This window comes from Catharus ustulatus, chromosome 11 (genome assembly GCF_009819885.2).
Source record: "Catharus ustulatus isolate bCatUst1 chromosome 11, bCatUst1.pri.v2, whole genome shotgun sequence".
Classification (NCBI taxonomy): Eukaryota; Metazoa; Chordata; class Aves; order Passeriformes; family Turdidae; genus Catharus; species Catharus ustulatus.
In genome coordinates this window covers 13,720,495-13,745,364 of record NC_046231.1, presented here as the reverse complement: position 1 = coordinate 13,745,364, position 24,870 = coordinate 13,720,495, and the positions used below count along the sequence as shown (strand labels likewise).

The following is a 24,870-nucleotide window of genomic DNA, read 5'->3' as shown; positions in this document are numbered from 1 at the left end:
CTGTGTACGCTGTCTGGGACAGGGGTCTCTTGGGAAGGGGCTGGGGGGTCCTGGCCCCCTAAACAACTTCACAGCACATGGACAATGCGAGTCCAAAGGGTTTATTGGGGGTTTGAGGATCCCTGACCTCCAGAAGTGGTGATGGGGGGATTTGTAGGTACACAAACAGTGACACTGTAGGGCAGCGTGGTCACCCTGGCCCCAACTCAGGGGGCTGAGGCTCCCCACCGCCAGCTCAGCGCTGGTGCTCCCCCTCAGAGCACCTTGCCAGGGTTCATGAGGTTGTGGGGGTCGAGTGCAGCCTTGATGGAGCGCAGGGTGTCCAGGCCCTCCTGGCCCAGCTCCTCCTGCAGCAGTGCCCGCTTGCCCAGCCCCACACCGTGCTCCCCGGTGCAGGTGCCCCCTGCTGCCAGTGCCCGCCTGTGGGACAGGGAGGGACAGGGGATGGGGACATCTGTCTGTCCAGCCCCTGCCCCCCACAGCACCCTGGCCCCACCTGCCCAGGCGCTGAGTGAAGGCGTGGATGCGCTGGGCCTCGTCCGGGTCCTGGGAGTTGAAGACGAGGATGCAGTGGAAGTTGCCATCGCCCACGTGTCCCACCATGGGTCCTGCAAGGCCACGGGTCAGATGGGGTGTGGCATGGAGGATGGTGACCCCCACTCCCCTCTGTCCTGGGGGCTGTGTCCCTGCTGACCAGTGAGGCCGGAAGCCTGCAGGTCCTGCTTGGTCTCCACCACCACGTCAGGCAGGCGGGAAATGGGCACACAGACGTCCGTGGAGTAGCCCTGGGCCAGGGAGGGCAGACCTGTGGCACTTGCAGCACCAGGGGTGCTGTCACCACTATCCCCATCCTTGTGCCTCACCTGGCAGCCGGGCCGCAGCGCCAGGGCAGCGTACCAGGCATTGTGGCGCATGGACCAGAGCTGCTCGCGCTCGTCCAGCCCCTCCGCCCAGGCCAGGCTGGAGCCGCTGTTCTGTTGCACAATCTCCTCTGGTGGTGACCAGGAGCTCTGGGACAGGACTCACGGCACCCCCAGGCACCCAGCCCTCACCTTGTGCCCATCCTGGGACCTATCCCACATCCTGGGATACTCCTGGTCCCTCTACCCCTTGTCCTTGCTGTGACACCCCTGGTCACCCCTGTCCCATCTCCCTGAGCCCCTCAGCAGAGCCCCAGCACACACACCTATCCCTCACCCTAGTGTTCCCAGTCCCCATCCCAAGGATCCATTGCTGCTCCCCTCTCCCCGGTCCTGGGCACCTACCCCTCTCCTCAGGACATGCCTGATCTCCCATCCCCTATCCATAGCCAGCCATTCATGACTCCAGTCCCCCAGTTTTAGGCTCTAGGCACTTGTCCCTCATCCTGATGACCTCAAGGTCTCCAACCCCCACCCAGCCTGGGCACCCATCCGTCACCCCAGGACATGCCTGGTCCCATTGCCTGGTCCCATTGTCCCATGTCCTAGACATCCATCACCCACTCCAGTGCCGCATCATGGCCCCCCAGCACGAGGCTCCAGAACACCCTGGTTTCCCTGTCCCTGGGCACCCATCCTCATCCCTGGGTGTCCACTATGGCCCCCAGTCCCACAGATCCTCTCCTCCTCCCTATTCCCAGCCATACCCATCTGCTGCTGCTGCTCAGCCAGGCTACGCCGGGAGCCATGAAGCTCCAGGAGGAGCGTGGCTGCCGCTGGGAGCTCCATCTGACTGAAGCGGCCACAGGCATCCGCCATCACCTCATCCAGGAACTCTGAGTGGGACAGAGGCAGGGTTGAGCTCCACCACTGGCACCGGGACACCCAGCCCCACCTCTGGCCGCAGCAGGCACTCACCAATGCGGGCCACAGGCACGGCAGCCTGCAGCACCTGGACAGTGCAAGCCACAGCCGCCCCCACGCTGGGGAAGGAGGCGACGGTGACAGCAGTGGCCTCGGGCAAGGGGTGCAGGCGCAGCGTGGCCTGAGTCAGGAAGCCCAGAGTGCCCTCGGAGCCCACGAAGAGCGAGGTCAGGTCGTAGCCAGCCGCCCGCTTCCTGCACAGAGCTGGTGAGCAGGCACCCACTGGCAATGGTCAGACCAGCACAGCCCCCCTGCCCCCCGAGACCCACCTGGGCTGGCGCCTGGGACCAGCGGTGTGGAGCAGGCGCCCGTCCGGCAGAACCACGCGCAGGTTGAGCACGTTGGGGCGCATGGTGCCATAGCGCACCGCGTTGGTGCCTGATGCACCCGTGGCTGCCATGCCACATAGAGACGCGTCCGCCCCAGGGTCTGCGGGCAGGAGAGGCAGGTGGGGATGGTGTCCACTTCCGCATGGACACCATTGGGACCTCAACCACAATAAAACTATGGGCATCCCCAAACACACAGCACACCTGTGGACACCAGAGCATCCCCATCTCCAGTCCTACAGGAATTGCCAGCACCTCCAGTGCTGTCACCACCATGACCACTCTCATGCAAACCATACCAACAGGAAACCAGAGCCCGGTGCCACGCAGGTGCTTGTTGAGGGCCTTGCGGGTGACTCCAGGCTCCACTGTCACCGAGAAGTCCTCGAGGCTCAGCTCTGCGATTGCGTCCATGCGGCTCAGGTCAAAGCAGACGCCGCCCTGGCACAGGAGCACCCGGGGCTGAGGGCAGGCCAGGCACCCAGAGCGTCCAGGGTATCAGAGGTGTGGGGAGAGCCGATACCTGCACAGCATTGACGCCTCCTTCCAGGCCGGTTCCCGTGCCAAAGGGCACCATGGGCACACGGCAGCGGTGACAGAGGGCTGCCAGCTCCTGCACCTGCCCCACTGCCTGGGGCCACACCACGACGTCCGGGGGGGCACAGCTGGGGGACAGGCAGCACCACTGACCAACTGACCGGGCTCTTCCCCAACCTGCCTTTGTCACATGCTCCTTCCCTGCCCCACGGCCCCTGGTCTGCCGAAATATTTCCCATCCCCACACCCGATCCCTTCCCTACAACCCTTGCCCTGCCCAGAGCCCTGCCCAGGGGTCCCAGCTCAGGGGCACTCACGGGTGCATGGACTCATCGTGGCCGTGCTGCTCCCGCACTGCTGTGGCCGTGGAGACATTGGGGGCCCCAACCACGGCCCTCAGGGCCTCCACGAAGTCAGGGGACAGCGAGGGCTGCAGGGGGAACAACGAGGACCAATCGGGGGTGCACTGGGCAGGGTCTGATCGCGGCCACGGGACAAGGCTCCGAGGCCAAGTGGCCGCGTCAGGACCCGAGTGCCCTTCGGAGCCCCGGCCCCACCTTGGAGCAGCAGCGGCGGCGCCCCAGGGCTGCCCCCAGCGCCAGCACCCTCCGCAGGGCCATGTCGCAGCGGGACAGGAACGGGAACATGGGAGCTGCACAGGACCAGGACACTGCCCTCCCCCGCAGCCCGTCTGTCCCTCCCCCGCACTGACACCTTAAGGTGGCTCCAGCCACACACCGGTGTGTCCCTGCTGGAGGGACCTGCGTCCCCCCACTGCCCGTGCTCATGTTCCCATGCTGTCTCCTGCCTCGGCGGAGTCACCGCATTAACCATGGCCCCTGCCCTCACAGGTGTGTCCCCATGCCTGCTCAAGTGTCCCCGCAGCTGCTCAGGGCTCCATGGCCCCAGCGGAGACCACATGGCCCCATGCTCCTCCCCGCCCAGACAGGAGACACCGTGTCCCCCTGCCCATCTGTCCCCATTCCCAGCCAGGTGTCCCCATGCCCCGCTGTCCCGATTGTTGCCATGCACAGCCAGGTGTCCCCATTCAGGTCCAGGAGTCACCGTGTCCCCACATCCATCTGTCCCCATACCCAGCCACGTGTCCCCATGCCTCTCAACCCTCCTGGACCTCCTGGTGTCTCTCTCATGTCCAGAGAATTGACCCCAGCCCACCGCATGCCCCCGTCCTCAGCCGGCGGTCACCCGGCCACCCGCCTGCCCCACTGCCCGCTCCCCGCTCCCGTCCGTCCCGCCATGGTGACAAGGACACAGCGCTCAGGGGGTGGCAGCGTTTATTGCAGGCCTCAGTTGGCCTCCAGGATGGAGTCGATCCAGTCGCGGAGCTTGGTGACGCGGGCGTACACGCCGGGCGTCCCGGGGTCGCAGGTGCTGCTGCCCCAGGAGACGATGCCCACCAGGTTCCAGGCGCCGTCCTTCTGGCACACCAGCGGGCCCCCGGAGTCGCCCTGCACGGAGCAGCGGGTGAGCGCCGGGGAGGGGCCCGGGGCCGCCGGGGGCAGCGGGGGCCGGGGGCACGTACCATGCAGGAAGAGGCTCCGTCGGCGCCGGCACAGACCATCACGTCGCGGATGCGGTAGCCCCAGAACTCCTTGCACTGGGTGTTGGTGAGCAGGGGCAGAGCCACCTGCTGCAGCACCGCCGGCGTGTGCGAGGCTGCGGGGAGCGGGGGCCGTCAGCGCCGGCACCGGGGCAGGAATGGGGAAAGGGCTGGGGCGGGGGGCAGGGGACGAGGAGGAGAGGACCGTGATGATGGGAGAGATCGGGACAGGATTGGGTCAGGACTGGGCAGTGGTGATGGGGATGAGCAATGGGACAGGGATGAAGATGGGGATACGGGAGTGGGATGGGGACTCGGATTCAGACTTGGACGGGGATCTGGATGGGAGATTGGCGTGAGCATTATGATTCACATGAGCACAGGGACCGACCATACGCATGAGGAAGGGGACAGGGAAGACAGCGGACAAGGGTGGGATGGCAGGATGTTGGATGAGGCAGGGGGCAGGAACAGCGATGGGCACAAGAAAATGCAGTTACCGTTGGGGTCAGTGAGTCCCCAGCCAGTGGTGACGCAGGTCGTTCCCCCGGAGAATTCGTCAGTGGCCTTGGGCAGGCAGACGGGGGACACGCGGTCCGACAGCTGAGCCGGAGTGGCCAGTTTGATCAGGGTGATGTCGTCGTGGATGGTCAGCATGTTGAACTTGGGGTTCTTGAAGACCTGAAGCAGGCGGCACTGCTCTCAGCACCTGCACCCCCGGCCAAGGTGCCGGGCACTGGGCGCTCCACAGGGATCAGCAGGGACCTCGGGGACAAATGGGGACCCCGGGGATGGCTCCTGTGGGTCCCGCGATGGCTGCGTGTCCGAGTTGCAGACACGCAACAGTGCCTGGGACGCAGGCGAGCAAGGACATCCCAGGTCACATTCCCTTTGGGGATGAAGGGAACCCTGAGGCCTGAATCCCTATCCCTTGGGAGTTCCTGGGAACATCCAGGGGAACTGACCTGAAGGAGGAGTGGGAGCGGGCGACACCCCAGGGGATTGCAGTGCAGGGATGTGGGACACCACGGACACCCCAGGGAACCCTGACCCTCAGGATAAGGGGAACCGGGGACTCCTGAGGAACACAAACTCCAGGACAAGGGGCACCCCTGTGGTGGCCGTGGGTCCCGCAGGCACACAAAGCCCGCCCCGGAGGTACCTTCTCGATCGTCAGCTTCTGCTGGTCAGGGCCGGGTGCGTCCTGGTCGTAGGCGCCCACCACCACGGTGTCGGTTTTCCTGAGCACAGGCAGGCACTGAGCACGGGACACCGGCACGGGGACAGGGGGGGTTCCCTGGCCACCCTGTGCCCGTGCCCAGCCCCGGCCCGGCCGGCAGCAGAGCCGGTGCCTACCTGACGCCGCAGTGGGCAGCGGTGACCACCCAGTTCTCGCTGATCAGGGACCCGCCGCAGAAGTGGAAGCCGTTGTAGCGCTGGTGGGAAGAGCTGCCCTCAGCACCCAGCACCCGGCGCTCAGCACCGGCGTGCTCCGTGCCCGGCCCCCCACACGGCACCCACCCCTGCCCCCGGCCCGCCTCGGGCTCTCACCTGCAGGGACACCTGCCATGGCCAGGACCCTGCCACCGCCGGCTCCCCGTTGACAATGCGGTTGTAGCCACGGATGACGGGTGTGATGGCGGGCACGCCGCAGTCTAAGGGGTACAGGTGGCTGTGAGACGGCGGCTCCGAACCAACCCTGCCCATGTCCCTACCCACTGCTCCCACCCCCCCGAGCCCCGATTCCGCCCCGCCAAGCCCCACAACCCACGCACTCTCAGGGAGGGCGGCGCGGGCAAAGCCCGCCAGCGCCAGGCAGCTCAACACCCACAGCAGAGCCATTGCCACTTGTGAGGACAGACCTGCCGGGCACCTGATGGCCCTTATATGCACCCCTGGGCACTTCCCCGCTTCCGCTGGCCTTGCCACCGCGGCCTTGGGAGATAGTGTGCCACCGGCATATTGCCAGCCTTTGAACCTTCTCACTACAACTCCTTGATGTCCCAGGCACCTGGACCTCTGGATGAACAGGTACCCTGTCCCCCTGTGGCAGCCTGGAAGGGCTCTGTAGACCCAGACCTATGTGAACTCGTGGTCCTTCCTAACTCCACCACTCCGTGACAAAGTGTGTGGGCAGCCCAGAAAGCCCCACCGTATCTTGGGCTAAAACTCCAGCAGCCTGAGTACCTCACCAAGGGAGGGGATTCTGCTCTTCCACAAGGCTGAGACCATGCATGCAGTGCTGTGTCCAGCTCTGGGACCCCAATTATGAAGGACATGAGCCAGCTGGAATGATTCCAAGGACATTTAGAAGCCAGATTTAGTCCAGGCCAGTGCTGATCCACAGCCATAGCCAAGGAGACTGGCTCCAGGTGCCACGCTCCCAGCGTGTCCTGGAGCCATAGCAGGTGTTGCGCTATCTCCCAAGGCCGCGGTGGCAAGGCCAGCGGAAGCGGGGAGGTGCCCAGGGGTGCATATAAGGGCCACCGGGTGCCCGGCAGGTCTGTCCTCACAAGTGGCAATGGCTCTGCTGTGGGTGTTGAGCTGCCTGGCGCTGGCGGGCTTTGCCCGCGCCGCCCTCCCTGAGAGTGCGTGGGTCGCGGGGCTTGGCGGGGCGGAATCGGGGCTCGGGCGGGCGGGGGCGGTGGGGAGGGGACATGGGGCCGGGGTGGCCAGAGCCGCCGTCTCACAGCCACCTGTACCCCTTAGACTGCGGCGTGCCCGCCATCACACCCGTCATCCGTGGCTACAACCGCATTGTCAACGGGGAGCCGGCGGTGGCAGGGTCCTGGCCATGGCAGGTGTCCCTGCAGGTGAGAGCCCAGGCGGGCCGGGGGCAGGGGTGGGTGCCGTGTGGGGGGCCGGGCACGGAGCACGCCGGTGCTGAGCGCCGGGTGCCGGGTGCTGAAGGCAGCTCTTCCCACCAGCGCTACAACGGCTTCCACTTCTGCGGCGGGTCCCTGATCAGCGAGAACTGGGTGGTCACCGCTGCCCACTGCGGCGTCAGGTAGGCACCGGCTCTGCTGCCGGCCGGGCCGGGGCAGGGCACGGGCACAGGGTGACCAGGGAACCCCCCCCCGTCCCCGTGCCGGTGTCCCGTGCTCAGTGCCTGCCTGTGCTCAGGAAAACCGACACCGTGGTGGTGGGCGCCTACGACCAGGACGCACCCGGCCCTGACCAGCAGAAGCTGACGATCGAGAAGGTACCTCCGGGGCGGGCTTCGTGTGCCTGTGGGACCCACGGCCACCACAGGGGTGCCCCTTGTCCTGGAGTTTGTGTTCCTCAGGAGTCCCCGGTTCCCCTTATCCTGAGGGTCAGGGTTCCCTGGGGTGTCCGTGGTGTCCCACATCCCTGCACTGCAATCCCCTGGGGTGTCCCCCGCTCCCACTCCTCCTTCAGGTCAGCCCCCCTGGATGTTCCCAGGAACTCCCAAGGGATAGGGATTCAGGTCTCAGGGTTCCCTTCATCCCCAAAGGGAATGTGACCTGGGATGTCCTTGCTCGCCTGCGTCCCAGGCACTGTTGCATGTCTGCAACTCCGACACGCAGCCACCGCGGGACCCACAGGAGCCATCCCCGGGGTCCCCATTTGTCCCCGAGGTCCCTGCTGATCCCTGTGGAGTGCCCAGTGCCCGGCACCTTGGCCGGGGGTGCAGGTGCTGAGAGCAGTGCTGCCTGCTTCAGGTCTTCAAGAACCCCAAGTTCAACATGCTGACCATCCACGACGACATCACCCTGATCAAACTGGCCACTCCGGCTCAGCTGTCGGACCGCGTGTCCCCGGTCTGCCTGCCCAAGGCCACTGACGAATTCTCTGGGGGAACGACCTGTGTCACCACTGGCTGGGGACTCACTGACCCCAACGGTAACTGCATTTTCTTGTGCCCATCGCCATTTCCCCCACCGCCTCATCCAACATCCTGCCATCCCCATCCTTGTCCGCTGTCTTCCCTGTCCCCTTCCTCATGCGTATGGTCGGTCCCTGTGCTCATGTGAATCATAATGCTCACGCCAATCTCCCATCCAGATCCCCGTCCAAGTCTGAATCCGAGTCCCCATCCCACTCCCGTATCCCCATCTTCATCCCTGTCCCATTGCTCATCCCCATCACCACTGCCCAGTCCTGACCCAATCCTGTCCCGATCTCTCCCACCATCACGGTCCTCTCCTCCTCGTCCCCTGCCCCCCGCCCCAGCCCTTTCCCCATTCCTGCCCCGGTGCCGGCGCTGACGGCCCCCGCTCCCCGCAGCCTCGCACACGCCGGCGGTGCTGCAGCAGGTGGCTCTGCCCCTGCTCACCAACACCCAGTGCAAGGAGTTCTGGGGCTACCGCATCCGCGACGTGATGGTCTGTGCCGGCGCCGACGGAGCCTCTTCCTGCATGGTACGTGCCCCCGGCCCCCGCTGCCCCCGGCGGCCCCGGGCCCCTCCCCGGCGCTCACCCGCTGCTCCGTGCAGGGCGACTCCGGGGGCCCGCTGGTGTGCCAGAAGGACGGCGCCTGGAACCTGGTGGGCATCGTCTCCTGGGGCAGCAGCACCTGCGACCCCGGGACGCCCGGCGTGTACGCCCGCGTCACCAAGCTCCGCGACTGGATCGACTCCATCCTGGAGGCCAACTGAGGCCTGCAATAAACGCTGCCACCCCCTGAGCGCTGTGTCCTTGTCACCATGGCGGGACGGACGGGAGCGGGGAGCGGGCTGTGGGGCAGGCGGGTGGCCGGGTGACCGCTGGCTGAGGACGGGGGCATGCGGTGGGCTGGGGTCAATTCTCTGGACATGAGAGAGACACCAGGAGGTCCAGGAGCACTGAGAGGCATGGGGACACGTGGCTGGGTATGGGGACAGATGGATGTGGGGACACGGTGACTCCTGGACCTGAATGGGGACACCTGGCTGTGCATGGCAACAATCGGGACAGCGGGGCATGGGGACACCTGGCTGGGAATGGGGACAGATGGGCAGGGGGACACGGTGTCTCCTGTCTGGGCGGGGAGGAGCATGGGGCCATGTGGTCTCCGCTGGGGCCATGGAGCCCTGAGCAGCTGCGGGGACACTTGAGCCGGCATGGGGACACACCTGTGAGGGCAGGGGCCATGGTTAATGCGGTGACTCCGCCGAGGCAGGAGACAGCATGGGAACATGAGCACGGGCAGTGGGGGGACGCAGGTCCCTCCAGCAGGGACACACCGGTGTGTGGCTGGAGCCACCTTAAGGTGTCAGTGCGGGGGAGGGCAGTGTCCTGGTCCTGTGCAGCTCCCATGTTCCCGTTCCTGTCCCGCTGCGACATGGCCCTGCGGAGGGTGCTGGCGCTGGGGGCAGCCCTGGGGCGCCGCCGCTGCTGCTCCAAGGTGGGGCCGGGGCTCCGAAGGGCACTCGGGTCCTGACGCGGCCACTTGGCCTCGGAGCCTTGTCCCGTGGCCGCGATCAGACCCTGCCCAGTGCACCCCCGATTGGTCCTCGTTGTTCCCCCTGCAGCCCTCGCTGTCCCCTGACTTCGTGGAGGCCCTGAGGGCCGTGGTTGGGGCCCCCAATGTCTCCACGGCCACAGCAGTGCGGGAGCAGCACGGCCACGATGAGTCCATGCACCCGTGAGTGCCCCTGAGCTGGGACCCCTGGGCAGGGCTCTGGGCAGGGCGAGGGTTGTAGGGAAGGGGCCGGGTGTGGGGATGGGAAATATTTCGGCAGACCAGGGGCCGTGGGGCAGGGAAGGAGCATGTGACAAAGGCAGGTTGGGGAAGAGCCCGGTCAGTTGGTCAGTGGTGCTGCCTGTCCCCCAGCTGTGCCCCCCCGGACGTCGTGGTGTGGCCCCAGGCAGTGGGGCAGGTGCAGGAGCTGGCAGCCCTCTGTCACCGCTGCCGTGTGCCCATGGTGCCCTTTGGCACGGGAACCGGCCTGGAAGGAGGCGTCAATGCTGTGCAGGTATCGGCTCTCCCCACACCTCTGATACCCTGGACGCTCTGGGTGCCTGGCCTGCCCTCAGCCCCGGGTGCTCCTGTGCCAGGGCGGCGTCTGCTTTGACCTGAGCCGCATGGACGCAATCGCAGAGCTGAGCCTCGAGGACTTCTCGGTGACAGTGGAGCCCGGAGTCACCCGCAAGGCCCTCAACAAGCACCTGCGTGGCACCGGGCTCTGGTTTCCTGTTGGTACAGTGGGCATAAGCGTGGTCATGGGGCTGGAGGTGCCAGCAGTGAAAGTGCTGGGGCTGAGGACACGCTTGAGGATCTGTGGACTGTGGGGAGTCCATAGGTGTGCTGGGATTCCAGGGCAGTAGCAGAGGAGCCTCTAGGACTGAGGGTGCCATGGTTCCTGAGGTTCTGGATGGGATGGATAACTAGCACCAGGAATGCTTGGCGTCGGGTGTACCATGCTCTCTGCTGCCACACCAAACTCGTAACTGCCATGGTGGCCATGGCCGTGGCATGGTGCTGTGAGGGACATGCACCCCATAGTGGTTCAGGGCCCATGTGGCCCTATTGCCCTGCACTGCCACCCCGCATTTCCCCCAACCATCTTAGGCTCACCCCTTGTGCACCTCCAGTCTCCAAAGGCTAGGAGATCTTTTAGGAGGACAGGATCTCCCCCGTCCTTCCAAAGGGCCTCTCCCTCACCCTAGCAGGCACATGCAGATACCCAGGAGATAAGGGGTGTTTCTAGGCAAATCTTTATACTGCTGAGGGACTTGGGGCCAAGTTTTGGAGGGGGCTGCCACTTGGTAGCTCCGGGAACCAGCGGAAGCTTCCCCTCTGTTCAAAAGGCACCAATTTCAGTTCGCGTTTCGGTTACAGCTGGTACTGTAGCACAACCCGAGACGTGAGAGCGCACAGGTTAGCCCCTTCCTGCCCCAGCAGCTCTCCACCACCCCTGACTCCCCTGGGGACCTCTCTCCCCAGCCTCCAGCACACAAAGGAACAGTACAACCCGTCTCTGTCACACTGTCCCACCATCACAGGGAGTGGCTTCCACACCATTACAATCTCCTGTCCACCATAGAGTCCTCCCGAGAGCAGAGCAGCCACAGCATCACAAAGGGGATCTCACGTTGCATGTCAAATTGCCAGGCACATCCTTGCCTCACCAGCAACATGGTCCCATGCCCTTCAGCCCACAGCTGGCTGCTGGTTTTGTATGGAGAGAGGACAGCGGGGAAGGAGTGGACATAGATCCACCTCCCACCCGCTTCATTATGGGCACAGCTCAAACCATTTCTGGCCCCTGGCCAGAGGGAGGACAAAGGGATATGATGGCTACAGCCCCTCACCACTGTTCCCACAGAGCCCCAGCCCCCCGGTGTGCGTGGGTGTCTCTATGTACATGTCTGCTTACACCGGGTGGAGAGGACTTGCATGGAGGGAGATGCATGTCTGGGGAAGGGTGGGGGCCAGAGAGAGGGGACAGTGGCCCTGAGGCCATCACATGGCTGCCAGCTGGCCCAGCACCATCCTGAACTGCTGCGTGCTGTTGGCAAGGTCCTTGACACGCTCCACCATGTCCTTGGAGGCAGCAGGAGAGGGGTAGTGGAGGGCGGCTGCCTTGGTGGTCATCACGATATCCTTGAGCATCTCACAGAGGAGGTTGCTGTAGTGCATCACCTTGTGCTGGACGTCCTGGGCCTTGGCCTGGCGGGACAGCGTGTCTCCAATGAAGACGAGCTTGTGGGCGCTGAGGATGACAAACTTGCTGTGGGCCACAAAGATCTTGGGAGGTTGGTTGGTGCTGACGGCGGTGAAGAAGGCATCGACAGCATTGGTGAGCGTGGTGAGGTTGGCCTCGCACTGCTCCAGGTAGAAGAGGAGGAGTTGGCGGTCAGCAGGACACAGTGTCCCACCGCCCCGCGCGGGGCTGTAGTGCTGGGGGGGGCTCCAGTTGGACAGGTCATTGTCGATGGGGCGCGTCACCTCCTGCTCCAGCCGCTCAAACTGCTTTAGCTGTGGGAGAGACACGTGTGGGGCAGGGTGGCCACTGAGCCAGCACCTGCTCCCTCCCCTCCATGGGGCCACCAGCAGAGGTGGCCATGGCCACTGTGAGGGACAGTGCCAGTCCCAGGACAGCCATGCCAGGCTCCTCTCCAGGATCAAGGTGCCTACACCCCTCTTCCTTGGCATAGCACTGGTATGGAAGGCAAGGTAGAATGCACCATGGGAACATCCAGGGAAGAGGGCTGTGGCCAGACCAGCAGCAGAGGTTACAAGGGAAGCAAGACATGGGACCCTGCGTGCCCCAAGTGCTGTGCACAGCAACACCCATCTGCCTGCCCCGGTGCCCTTACCTGCTGGTGCTCCAGCTGGTCCTTGCTCTGCCGGATGATGTTGCCCTTCTCCAGCAGCTCCTTCTGGGTCTTCTCAAACTCCTCTTTGCCCTGCAGGGGCATGACATGGAAGGGGTCAGTAATATCAGCCTTGCTAGAGAGCCCCCACCTGCCCTGGGACATCCCTGTGCCACACAGCCCTCATGCTGGAGGGCAAGAGCAAAACACAGGCAGAGGCAGAGCTGCCTAATCCCCCGCTATGCCATGGTGCCACTATCAAAAACACTCCCTGTGGGAAGTATCCCCATACCCATGCCCACCTGGAGATGGACATAGTCATAATCCTCCATCCAGCCGCTCTCACTGTTCTCATAGGGCCCATCAGGTGACTCCTGGGCCAGCAACTTGGGAGGGGAGGGCAGGGGCCGTGACTGGATGCTGCTGGCCTTGTCGGAGGGGTGAGGGGGCCCATGGCCACCACTCTCCACCGCCGGCTTTGTCCGTTTGAAGAGAAGGGAGGCATTGCCATGCAGGAAGGAAGCCAACTGCTTGGTGTCATCGGGAACACCACGTGAGTGCATGATGAAGTGCTCCAAGTCATCTGTGCCTGGCTTGCTGCTGGCCAGAGCACTGGGGGCCCAGTGGCAAGCATCCAGTGCTTGGCCATGCCGTGCCAGGGCCTGGTAGACCTCCTCCATCTTCTGCAGCTGCTTGCTGAGCTTTGTGTAGAGGGAGCGATCAGAGGCCTGGGCAGCATTGCCCACTGCCCCCCGGGCAAACTCCAGCAGGTCCCGGAGGGCTGTCCGGACGCCCTCAGCTGCCCCACGGATGCTGGCAGCGTTCACCTCCATGTGCTCGGGGCTGCGCCAGTTGGTGCTGATAAAGGACATGAGGTAGGAGACAGCATTGCTGACACCACTCTGGAGCTTGGCCAGTGTCTCCATGGCGGCATCTAAGTCCAGGGAGAACTCCTTGCCGGCTCCCTTAGCCGGCTCCTTCACAGGCACCACGTCCAGCGAGGATGTGGAGATGTTGCTGCGGGTGCTGCCTGTGCTGGAGGCTGAGAGGCGCTTGCCATCAGCGCCCTTGGCCTCATGGTCTACTTGTGGTGGGACGTCATAGATGTACTCGCCCTCTGTGTCCACAGAGCCCTTGCCTGGGGCATGCAGGTCCCGGGGCACATCATACACCTCTTGGGAGGGGAAGGTGGAACCCCCCAGCTTCTTGAGGCTGGGGGGCACATCATAGATCTCATGGGAGGATGGCAGCTCAGGAGCACCTTTCCCAGCTGCCGGGGGCACATCGTAGACATCCTCTGGCAAGTAGGGCTCCTGCTGGGCCAGGATGAGGGGGTGGCGGGAGGGGTCGAAGGTTTTCTGCTTGGCAAAGGCAGGGGGCACATCGTAGGTCTCCTCCCGCGCTGGGCCATCTGGCACATCCTTGCTCACTGAGGGGGGGACATCGTACACCTGCAAGGGCAGAGCAGTGGCACTGTCAGCACTGCGGGGAGAGCTGGCCTGGGGCAGGTGTGGAGGGACAGGCTGGTTGCCCCAAGCTGCAGGGCATGCAAGTGCCAGCACTGGGCATCCAAGATGGCACTGGGTGGGCACTGGGATGAAGCTATGCACCCCAAGGGTGCCCCTGCCCTTTGGGACAGGAATCAAAAATCAAAGCAGCCCAGGTAGGAAGGGATTTTGAAAGATCATCTGGTCCAATTTCATCCCCTGGATGTGAACATCCAGTAACCCATTACTTGGCATTCTGAAAGCCTCCAGTGCCAGGGACATCACCACATCTCTGGGGAGATTGATCTAGTAAATTTTTCTCCCTGTAAAATTCTGTTTCTCATTCTTAGCAAAGAAGCTGAGAGCTTCCCAGCAGCACTTACAGTTTGGTGCAGGTTCTTCTCCACGCTGGGGGGCACATCATAGATCTCCTGGCCTGGGTCCTGCCCATTGGGACCCTTCACTGCCATGGGAGGAGTGTCATAGACCTGGAGGCAGGGGGACATAGGACAATGTGTCAGAGTTGGTGTGGCCACCCACCTCCTCTCAGGGACCAGTTGGGAACGGTGGAGGTGCTCAGAAGTAGCACCAAGGTCTGTAAAGTAGTTTTGGGTGCAATTGAGCATGGTATGGATCTCAGGCTGTGATAGATCATCTCCCATTCTTAAGGGCAGAGATTCCCCCTTGACACCCCCACCAGCCTCACCTCCTGGCTGAACTGGCTCGGGACCCCTCCTCGGACAGGCGGCACATCATAGATCTCCTGGGAGCCCGTGGAGATGAGGTGGCGAGGGAAATCATACTCGACCTGCTCACCCTTGGGGGAGTCATAGACATACACCTGACCCACACGGGTGGGCACCAGCACCTGGAAAGAGGGAAAAGACATGATGTGGGCACCACCAAGCATCTCCCACCCGCCATCATTTCCCCAAAACCCATCAATGGGGCCACAGAGCTTCTGTACTGGATTGCCTGGAACTAGGGTCTCCCCAGTGCCACGGGAGGGCGCTACCCGGCCGGTGTGCGGCGATGCCGGGGACGGGATGATATCACCGGTTATTTATAGCGGCGATAGAGTCTCAGCGAGAGACAAAGCCCGGCCGGCACGGCCGTGGCGTGCAGAAAGCAACGGCTGATCCAGGTGTGGGCCGGGGTCTGCCAATGCCTGGAGATCCCTGCCCACAGCTCCATGCCTGAATGGGTCATTTCACGGTAACACCAGAATGGAAAATAACCAAACCCAGAGTGTAACGGCACCCTGCCCAACCAGTACCAAGGAGGGCTGAGGTGTTGGGCTGGTTCTTCCTTTTCGGATATTCCTTGTGCCCTGGCTGTGATTTGCCAGCTCCCTCCCCTTGCTGGCTGCTTCCCAAGGGTATGAGTTGGAGTAGCCTTCCGAGAAAACACGATACTGAAAGGACCTCACTCCTCTTCCACAGGATGACGTGCCAGGGTAGGGGCAGAGCCAGAGGAAGGTTGGTATCCGGGACGGAGCCGTTAGGCTCCATGCTGAGGCCAGCCTGGAGGCTCACCATTGCCTCACCACTGTACCTAGCAAGTACTGGCAGGCTGCCTGGTGCAGTTGGGAAATGCTGGCACTGCCTGTCTGTTCCTGTGTGCGCTCCCAGGAGGAACAAAACCTCACACCATTGTGCTGGGTACCACAGCTACTTCCACAGCTCCAGAACCCGGCATCCCAAAACAGCTCTTGAGTTACCAACATTCTGTGCCCATACCAGACACTGCCATGCCCTGGGTGACACAAGCAGAGCCCACACAAGAGACCACAAGGACCAGAGTGCTGAATGCTGTGCCAGGCCCAAGAGGGGCAGCTCACACCAACTGGGGCACCTCAGCCACTGCAGGGACTCTCCCAGTGCACCTGCTCCTGCCAGCAGTGTGGGCAAGGATGCCCACACAACCCCAGCAAAGGGCACATGGGCTGCCTGCTCCAAGAGTAGCAGGCTGAGAAGCCCAAGCTATGCCACCCAATCACACACACAGGCCACAGAGCACCCCACAAATACAACACACTCCCCACTCCAGTCCCCATCCTACCTTTCCCTGGGGCTTGTGCCCTTCCCAGCTCCTCATGTCCAATGACGGTGGCACTTGGTAGATTTCTTGAGACTGACCAGCTGAGGGAGGAACCTGGTAGACATCCTGGGGGGGACTGGCAGAGCCCCCTGGATATGCCTCTGCTGCCTGGCCCAGGGAAGGGGGCACCTGGTAGATTTCCTGGCCGGGGCTGGGGAAGGTGTGGGGAGGTGCCTGCTTCGGGTAGGTGGAAGGCTGCTTAGCTGGGGCAGGAGGAAACTGTCCAGTGGGTGCTGAGCCCGGGTAGAGACCCTGCTGTCCCTTGCTAGGGACTGGCATCAGGTAGACATTGTCCCCTTGGGGGGCATAAGCAGGGTGCATGGGTGTGTACTGCGAGGCAGGTGACAGCGGGGTGTAGCCCCCTTGGTGGTGGAAGGGCAAAGCCGGCTGGGGTCCCGATGGCTGCGGCGGGGTCTGCCCCTGTGCCGGGCCGGGCGCTTGCTGCTGCGGCTGCTTCTTGTCGTACATCCCCACGAGGATCTTGAGGCGGTTCCCGGGAACGATGCCCTGCCGGCCATGGAGCGAACAGAGCCACCAGCCGTCCAGCCCCTGCGTGTTGCGCTCCAGCACCGTCATGATGTCGCCCTTGCGGAAGGAGAGCTCGTCCGGAGACTCGGCCACGTTGTCGTACAGCGCCTTGGCCAGCACGTTCTGGAAGAGAGCCCCGCGCCGGGGCGGTGAGCCGGGCCCGGCCGGCCGGTGGGGCGTCATCCCGGCGGGCAACAGCTCAGCTCCGGGACGGAGCCCCGCGGGCCGGGGGTTTATCTGGCTGGATCCCGCCAGCTGGATCTCCCCGTTCCAGCCACCGCGGGATTCCTCTCTGGAGCAAAACCCACCCTTCCCAGAGGTGGTGCTGGGAAGGGGCCGGGCCCTTCCGCCTCCCCGGTTTCGGGGGGCCTCCTCTGCCTCTCCCGCCCCTTCCCTCCGCCGACTGGGAGGAAGTGCCGGGGCGGTGAGTCAGCCGTGGCCGTGGCCATCGCACGGCACCCATCGCCGGCCCCGGGTCCCTTCCACCCCGCGGGGTCCCCGAGCCGGGCCGGGGCACCTGCCAGCGCTGCTCGGGGCCGTGGCGGCTGGACAGGTCGCGGCCCGCCCAGGATGGCGGGGCCGGACTCCCGGTCGTCCCGCGGCCCTGCCCGACGCCGGTGCCGCCCCGCCCGGTGGGGCGGAGGCCTGGGGAGGCCCCTGGCCCCGCTGGGCCCCCCGCGAGCCCCGCAGCGCCCTGACCCGCCGGGAGGGAGAGAGGGCAGGCAAGGCCGGGCCGCCGCAGAGCGGGGGAGCTCGGCCAAGGTCACGCCAGCGGGATCGGCCGCACAGGGGAGGCCCTGGCCGGGCCGAGCGGTGAGGAGGGGGCTGCGGCCTTCCTCCTCGTCCTCCAACAGTGTCCTCCAGCAGCCGTTCCCCCGCGCCCTACCTGTCCCCGCACACACCCCTACGTCCTCCCCCGTGCCCCCACTCACCAGGTAGTTCATCTTCCCGCGGGGCCGCTCCGGCCACAGCGCGGGCGGCGGGCCGGGTGCGGGGCCGGGGGCCGAGGGCCAGGCCGGGCCGGGCCGGGGGCGGCGGGGCCGGGGCGCGCGGGCGGCGGCGGCGCCGTAGGGATCGTTATAGCGCCGCGCGCGCCCGGCCCGGCCGCTCCGCCCGCCCCCATTGGCTGCGCCCGCCCGGGGGGCGGGGCCCGGGGCGAGGGACGGGGCAAGGGGGCGGGGCCTTGGGAGAGGGGCGGGGCGGGGCCTTGGGAGAGGGGCGGGGCGGGCAGGGGGCGCCGGGGCTGTGATGGGCGCGGAACGCGCGTGTAAAGGGAGCGGAACGGGGTGTGACACAGGGCAAGGGGTGTGACACAGACCAGGGGGTCTGACACAGGCCTTGGGGTCTGACACAGGCCTTGAGGGTGTGACACAGGCCAAGGGGTGTGACACAAGCCGTGGGGGTGTGACCAAGTGCGACAAAGGGTAAGGGGAGCGAACAGGCGTGCAACAGCTGTGCGCAGAAAGGTGTGCAACAGGTGTTGTAGTGGCCTGCACTTGGTGTGCAACAAAGGCTATATGGGTGTGTAATGCGTGTGTAATGGGTGTCCAAATGAAGGAAAAAGGCTCTGCAGTGGGTGTGTAATGAGCAAAGGTCATTAAAGGTTAATGGGTATGTAACAGGTGTGCGATGGGTGTACAATAAAGGGTAACAGGTAACTGGAGAGTGTTATGGGGATGGTGTGTAATAGCAGGGGGATACAAGGGGTAGGTAATGGGTAGCTGTAGGTGCAATGGTTCACATCGCACACCATGGCACATGTACCATACCATGGCATACATGGGACACCTGGCACACAGGGCACACCACAGTACCCGTGGCACACCATGGCTGGCTGCCTGGCCTGTTCCAACAGCCGGGCCACATGGCCCATGGGCACCCCAACAGCTGGTAAGCCTGGGTTTGGCATCACTGTGTGCTGTGCTGCAGTCCCTGCCATCATCTGCAGAGAGCTGGGAGCACGCTGGGAAGGTGGCTGCAGCTGGGAGCTGTGGGAGGCACACGTGGGAGTTGTGTGGGGGCACAGAACCTATGGACATGCACAAGCTGCATGGACATCCATGCTGCTTCCCAAGCATGTGGAGCCAGAGCACACAGGGAACCAAGGGAAGGGACACAAGGGGTGCCTGCAGCCAGTGGGCTCACGGGCAAGTGGGCAATGAGTGGGCCTGTGTGAGAGCTGCAGGCCAGTGAGTGAGTGGTGCGTGTGGAGACAGGCCAGGAATGTGCCCCTGACTGTGCACGTGCCTCCCAGCCACCAGCCCCATCACGGCATTTCCTCTCACCTCTAGGGTTACTTTCAGAGCACACCAGGGTGAGGCCAGATTGCAAATACATGCCCTTCCCTAAAAAGCCATACTTGAGCCATCACCACTGTCCCCAGCTTGGGGGCAAGTGTCCCTGTGTATCACTGGCAGAAAGAGAAACTGAGGCACAGCTGTGGGTGGGAGACATCCGGTGGCAGGGACTGTGGTTGTGCCCGCAAACCGCAGCTGCCCTGGCGGGCGCAGCCTGAGAACTGTGGTTTCCTCTTGGTGGTGACAGTGGTGACAGCACAGGCTCTGAGCACTGTGGGCATCCTTGGGATGGGCTCCAGGCTCCCCAGCCTCTCCTCTACTACTCTACAGCTGATCCCATGAAGTCAGGGATGTTTGCTTTGGAGACCCTGAGTCTGGTGTGGGCCCAGCAGGCCAGCAGTGAGGGTCTCCTGGGATCCCTGAAGTGTCCCCAGGGTGAAGCTGCCACCGTATGACTTTGGGCAGGTGCTGAGGGGCCATAAGCTTCCTACTTTTGGACTTATAAGCAGTGGGAATTTCACTTTTCCTTTTCCCTGTGTTGATGCCCAGATCAATGTGTTCACTGTCAAACTTGATCTCCCATTTTTGGTCCATCAGAGCCAAAAATCACTGCTTGCATCTGCTGAGCACCCTGAGCTGGCAACAGCTCCTGCACACATCTGCTTCTGCAGCCAAGCACCCACAGGGCGACAGGCACCAACAGGTCTTCCTTTGGCTTCTCCTACCTCTGAGAAAATTAAATGCCAAAAAGAAGATGAAGAGTGGAGCATTACAGGGCCCCAGCAGCACTGGGGATGCTCAGAGCTGGATTGGGTACAGTGAGGGTCCCACCAGTCCCATGCTGTGATTCCCTGCCAGCTCCACTGGACACAGGAATGGGTGTTTCGGGATGGATGCTCCTTGGGATGCAGGTTGCCCCAGCAACAGTTGCTATGGAAAACACTTCAGTGGCAAAATTTCCAGCCATATTCACGTGTCCATCATTGTCTTCTGGAGAGTCCCTGGTGTATGGTGAGCCAGGCACGGCTGGCTCTGCACAGGCAGGATGCTGCTGTGGCTGCAGGCGACTGGCTGTGCTGGGCCTGCCTATTCCTGGCTTTCTGCAGCTTTTCCTGCTGGACATGGTATGAGAAGGTGTAGGACTCCAAAGTGAGATATGGGGCAGCATGGCAGATGTACAATGGACAGGGGGAACAGGCTGTGCCATGCCATATTAATTGGCTAGCAGCCAATTATTGTCCCATTGGCCCAGCTATGCCCCAACCACTGGATGACATCCATTTTGGTGAACAAAACACAAGAGCACAGCTCTGGGATAGTGGGGCATACCAGGAGATGGGCTGGCACTGGGATGTGTGCTGGGACCAGCAGCTTTGGCTGGGGCTTCCTGCTCCTGCCCACAGCCCTGCCCGGTCTGTGCTTCAGAAAGCCACTCCCCACCTCCTGGAGCAGCAATAGGATTACACAGGACTGAGTCTCCTAGCAATGAATGAAGAAATAAATCCTATAAGGCAGGACAGGATTTATTAGACTTCAATATTCTGGAAATAATGAGGACATTTCTCTTGGCTTGTACTATCACGGGACCCAACAGGATCACAACCAGGATTTATCCCTGTGCTTCTCTGTGGCACTGGGTTGGTTCTTAGCTGTGGAGAGAAGATTCTGGGAGAGGCTGCTTGCCTTTCCGAAGAGCAGGGTGGCAGGACACCCCCTCATCTCCAGCAAAGCCAAGGCGGACTGCAGGCCTCAGGCTGCCCCAACAGTAGCTGCTCTGTTTGTCTCCCCATTCATCTCCCAGCGAGGGCTGGCGCTGATCCTCGCCCCCGGCTGAGGCTCACTGCTGGGAGTGGGAAGGGCTGATGGCAGGAAGGGCTGGCTGTGCCATCAGCTGAGTTTCAAATGTCAGTGCCAGCACCCACCACCAGCACAAGGATGCCCCAGGGTGGAGACCCTCAAATGGGGTGGGAGACCCACAGGCCACTCCATCACTCCCCACTGCAAACAGAATCCCTCTGTACTGCTGGGCGGGACCTTGCTCTGAAGGACAGGTGGGAAGAGGCTGAAAACAACATCTTGGAAAAGAGGATATGATGCTGCCAGCATCACCTTCCAGGCACCAGGTTCTGCCCCTCGGGAAACTGCTGCCCTGGCTGCAGGGAGATGCTCCTAAAGTCAGCTCCACGCCCTGGTCCCTCCTTCTCCCAGCTGCCACTCTTTGCCCCATGGCAGCTCTGTCCATGAATCCCATTGTGGTCCTTGGGACAGCCTGGGGCTATGGGATGCACCCCCAACCAGCCAGGATTCAACCTCCTCCCATGCTGAGAGCCAATATTGATTGCCGTGTCCTTTTCACTGAAGCAGCTTTAAATGCACAATGTTACCTCCCTGTCACGATTCCTGTGGCCCTAACAGTCCCCACAAACCCCAGCAGATCATTAAAGCTGAGCCTATGGGTGTGGGTTGGATACAGCTGGTTTTACCATGGTCCCAGCACACGGATGCTGCGGCAGAAGGCCGGACCATCAGGACACACGGATACAATTGGAGCCTTGTTTGGGGCTCAGCTGCACAAGGGGCCCCTTCAGGCAGCCAGGGAAGGGGGAGCTCCTCGGGGTGAGGTGATGCCCTGGCCATGAGGGATTCCTTATAGGGCCAAAATTACCCCAAGCAATCCCTAGGGTGGCTCCCAACCCATGGAGAACACATGAGCTTCCCAGAGAAGACCGCTCAAGGTGGCAATGTCTCAAAAGATGGACCCACATTTGAGAACATTGCTCCTCACAGAAAGTGCAGGGCTGCTGGGGACATCAAGGGCTGGTGGGGACGCTGAGGGCTGGCAGGTCCTGGGGCCACCCCCCTTCATGGGAAGGTGACTGGGCAATGGAAATAGAAACAGAGAGGAGTTTTGGTTGGGTTTTTTTTCCCTTCCAAAGCAGCCAAGCTGTGTTTTCTGGAGACCTGTAAATCACTCCTCGTCTTCAGGAAAGAGAGGTGAGGAATACATGATCCAACCCAGCAAAAACGCGGGACACTTGGGAGCGCGGAGGAAGCCAGGAATCAGCCCAGGCTGGAGGCTGCCTCCCGGCCATCCCGCCAAGCCTGTCCCAACTTGCTGGGCCAGGAGCTGGCACTGCAGCCCAGCATCCTCAAGCTGAGCTGGGCACACCATGCTGCCACGAGCTGGGGAGCCCAGCAGAGAGGAGAGTCAAGGCTCCCAGACGCTGCCATTACACTGCACTTTTCCAGCAGGTCAGGTTGCTTCCAAGATTTCAAGATTTTCCACATTTGTTCAGCTGAAGAGAAGAAAAGAATGTGGAGGGTTTCTGAAGAGCATAGCTGGGGCTGGCAGGCAGGATCCCATAAACTGGGAGTCATCAATTTTCCCAGTTCACCAGCATGCCAGGGGAGGGTGTGCTGGCCACATCCCTCTAACACACTGTTAGGGTGCATGTGAATCCAAAGCCACCCCAGGCCATCCATAGCCAAATGCAGCTACAGGACTCACAATGGACACAGCCTGGAGCTCTTTAATGCTTTCAAACACAAGGCTGGGTTTGGTGCCTCTGGCCTTTGGGATCTCCAAGGGCACCTGTTGCATTTCCATTCTGCTCTTGCTTATCACACAATGCGCAAAATTATTTTCCATTTTTTGCCTACTTAGTGCTGCTCAGCTGCTGGAGCAGAGGGGGTCCTAGAATGCAGCAGGGATATACTCACACTGCAGCAAAGATTTTGGTTGGCAGCCTCCAGAAGCCAGATGCCACGGGGTCCCAACCTGTGCATGGGTGACATGACCCTTCCCTGCTGCTGTCCAGCACAGGGCAGAAATCTTCCCAAATATTCCCTTTTCTCTCAACAACAGAGCAATAGGCAGATCATTTCCCTGGCTGCCTGCTCAGCCCTCACAGCAGGCCCAGCCCTCCCAGCCCTGCTTGTGGCTGCCTCGGCATCCAACCATCTTTGGGGACCTGCAGCAAAACAAACCTGGGCTGTCTTGGGGGTCCCTGTTGGGAGGGACCCTGTAAGGAGGGCAGGTCAGCACATTAGGAGAGAAGGCGCTGGAGGTAGTCCAACACTACTGTTCTGTGTAGGAGAGCAGCCCAATTACTACAGCAGCACCTGCCTGGCTCCACAGCCCACAGTGAGGTCCTGCCAGGGCCATTCAGGAGCCCCAAGCTGAGATCTCCCCACAACAGTGCCCTGCACAAGGACTCTGGTTGTTTTTGCAATTAAGCCAGAACAGCATCTGGCTTGGAAGCGTTTGGAGATGAAAACATGTCATCACTCCATTGTTTTGTTTCTGTCCAATTTCAGGCTTGTTCAAGCAGGTCCATTACAGCTGATTCTGTACAGAACAGGGCGCCAAAGGCTGCAGCTCCCCTGAGCATGTGGTGTTTTGTTCTGTCTATCCTGCAGGCCACAGAGCAGGGGCTGACTCAGCAGCAGACACATGAGCTTAGACTGTGCTCAGAGCCACAGGCAAGGGGCCATGGGCAGTGACAGCATCGCTCACCCTGTGGGCAGGAAGGATTGGGCTTGTGCTGCTTTCCCCCAGCACAGCACCAGCACAGGCTGCCCCACCAAGCGGGCCCAGAGCATCCTGTGGGGAAATGCTGGTGAGCACCTCTCCTCCAAGGATGTGCACAGCCAGACATTGGGAGCTGCCCAACCCCAGCAGAGCCAGGCCAGCAGGAATGGCTGGGATGACGGTACGTTACTGGTCTCCAGCTCCTCGTTCCACACCCAGGCTCCTTGGCCTGCCCTCCCAGACAGCTGCTCTTTATGATTGTCCCTGCGTGGCCATGCTTTGGATGGGTTTCCTTACTCCTGCAGCCCTGCTATGGGACTACACTGACCTTGTCACTCACAATTCTGGGTTTCATTGCACCACCAGCCCCAGCAATGAGGGAAAGCAATTCAAGCACTTGCTCTGACCCCCAGGCTGTTATCAGGGCACACACCAGGCACCTCTAAGAGAGGGCTTCATGACTCCTGTCAGACACTCCTTACTATATGTGATCCTTAATTTCTTTGTCCTCTGCTTCCCACATAAACCACACTGCCAGCACGCAAGAGTGTTGGGATGGAATACTTTATTCACATGAACACTCAGATTCTGGCCCTTCCTGCCTGCTGCAGCTGCTCCCATCTTCTTGACAGCGTGAACAAGGAAGGATTTCTTCACCAGCTTGCTTAACCCACCCCCCCAGCATCATCAGACCCCACAAACAAGTACAGACAGTTTGGCTTTGTCTGGACAGGAGCAGAGGGCGGAGGGGCAGGGAGTGCTGCGGGGCTGGCAGAGCAGGCAGAAGGGCTCCAGCCCACAGCTTGCATATGCACAGCAGCCATAAAACCTTCCCGCAGCTCCACGCTCACCACCAAACATGCCAGTACTCTCCCAGCTTTGGTGGCTCCTCCTGCTGCCAGAAGCACCTGGGATTGGTAAAGGATGGGTGACACCACCCTTGCAAAGTTTTTGCCAGAATTACACCAGTGTCTTCAATCAGCTGCTGGGCCATTTAACCCTCAAAGAGCCTTCTGTCCATTGACAAATACCCTCACCAAACTATTACAGTAAAAGGAAAACCCTGTATGTTGAGACATACAGGCCGAGTCTTGGGTAGAGAACAGTTTCTGTGATTGGTGGTCGTTGGTGGCCAGCAGCCCCCAGCCAGCCCTGGGGCACAGAAGGGAGCAAGATCCCCCACGGCCACCCCCAGCACGTCAGGGCTTCATCCTGCTCAGTCTGATGTCGCGTTCGATTTCGAACTGCCTGTGATCCACGCGCTCCAGGAACGCTTTCCTCTCGATGTACCTACAGGGAGCAGAGGCAGAGGATGTGAGCTGCAGCCTGTGTGGCCCCCAGCCTGGGGCAAACCACACCTGAAGGGATGAGCAGGGAGGGAAAGCACCATCTGTC

The 24,870-nt window shown here is 62.1% G+C and overlaps 6 protein-coding genes across 9 annotated transcripts in view; 2 read left to right on the top strand and 4 right to left on the bottom strand.

Annotated features, from left to right (window-relative positions):
- Positions 1–85: 85 nt before the first annotated feature.
- On the bottom strand, positions 86–3,845 carry LOC117001396 (probable D-lactate dehydrogenase, mitochondrial). 3 transcript variants are annotated; one of them, XM_033069704.2, is made up of 11 exons: positions 3,425–3,845; positions 3,028–3,140; positions 2,697–2,838; positions 2,473–2,614; positions 2,114–2,273; positions 1,839–2,038; positions 1,628–1,756; positions 864–991; positions 695–785; positions 497–608; positions 86–420 (listed from the first exon to the last, which is right to left on the bottom strand). In XM_033069704.2, the coding sequence occupies exons 1-11, from the start codon at positions 3,800–3,802 to the stop codon at positions 255–257; spliced, it is 1,761 nt and encodes a 586-aa protein (XP_032925595.1). In that variant the 5' UTR covers positions 3,803–3,845; the 3' UTR covers positions 86–254. The 3 variants fall into 3 exon arrangements, with proteins under 3 accessions (XP_032925595.1, XP_032925594.1, XP_032925592.1); XM_033069703.2 differs by having other exon boundaries at positions 3,268–3,843; XM_033069701.2 differs by having other exon boundaries at positions 695–991; positions 3,268–3,845.
- Positions 3,846–4,017: 172 nt separating this feature from the next.
- Positions 4,018–6,113, bottom strand: LOC117001501 (chymotrypsinogen 2-like). Its single transcript, XM_033069903.1, has 7 exons — positions 6,047–6,113; positions 5,823–5,926; positions 5,628–5,707; positions 5,434–5,512; positions 4,772–4,952; positions 4,254–4,387; positions 4,018–4,179 (listed from the first exon to the last, which is right to left on the bottom strand). Exons 1-7 carry the CDS (start codon positions 6,111–6,113, stop codon positions 4,018–4,020), a joined length of 807 nt encoding a protein of 268 aa, XP_032925794.1.
- A 679-nt stretch (positions 6,114–6,792) lies between these two features.
- Positions 6,793–8,889, top strand: LOC117001502 (chymotrypsinogen 2-like). Its single transcript, XM_033069904.1, has 7 exons — positions 6,793–6,859; positions 6,981–7,084; positions 7,199–7,278; positions 7,395–7,473; positions 7,955–8,135; positions 8,520–8,653; positions 8,728–8,889. The coding sequence occupies exons 1-7, from the start codon at positions 6,793–6,795 to the stop codon at positions 8,887–8,889; spliced, it is 807 nt and encodes a 268-aa protein (XP_032925795.1).
- A 612-nt stretch (positions 8,890–9,501) lies between these two features.
- LOC117001508 (probable D-lactate dehydrogenase, mitochondrial) lies at positions 9,502–11,174 on the top strand. Its single transcript, XM_033069917.1, has 4 exons — positions 9,502–9,617; positions 9,745–9,857; positions 10,047–10,188; positions 10,271–11,174. Exons 1-4 carry the CDS (start codon positions 9,528–9,530, stop codon positions 10,538–10,540), a joined length of 615 nt encoding a protein of 204 aa, XP_032925808.1. The 5' UTR covers positions 9,502–9,527; the 3' UTR covers positions 10,541–11,174.
- BCAR1 (BCAR1 scaffold protein, Cas family member) lies at positions 10,915–17,642 on the bottom strand. 2 transcript variants are annotated; one of them, XM_033069916.1, is made up of 7 exons: positions 17,580–17,642; positions 16,081–16,770; positions 14,726–14,887; positions 14,403–14,507; positions 12,835–13,983; positions 12,536–12,625; positions 10,915–12,194 (listed from the first exon to the last, which is right to left on the bottom strand). In XM_033069916.1, exons 1-7 carry the CDS (start codon positions 17,589–17,591, stop codon positions 11,679–11,681), a joined length of 2,724 nt encoding a protein of 907 aa, XP_032925807.1. In that variant the 5' UTR covers positions 17,592–17,642; the 3' UTR covers positions 10,915–11,678. The 2 variants fall into 2 exon arrangements, with proteins under 2 accessions (XP_032925807.1, XP_032925805.1); XM_033069914.1 differs by lacking the exon at positions 17,580–17,642 and having other exon boundaries at positions 16,081–16,845.
- A 6,381-nt stretch (positions 17,643–24,023) lies between these two features.
- CFDP1 (craniofacial development protein 1) overlaps positions 24,024–24,870 on the bottom strand; it is a 62,708-nt gene continuing 61,861 nt past the window's right edge. The window contains exon 7 of the mRNA XM_033069968.2: positions 24,024–24,765. Within this exon, the coding sequence (XP_032925859.1) occupies positions 24,675–24,765 (91 nt within the window). The 3' untranslated portion in view covers positions 24,024–24,674. The remainder of the gene's footprint in view (positions 24,766–24,870) is intronic.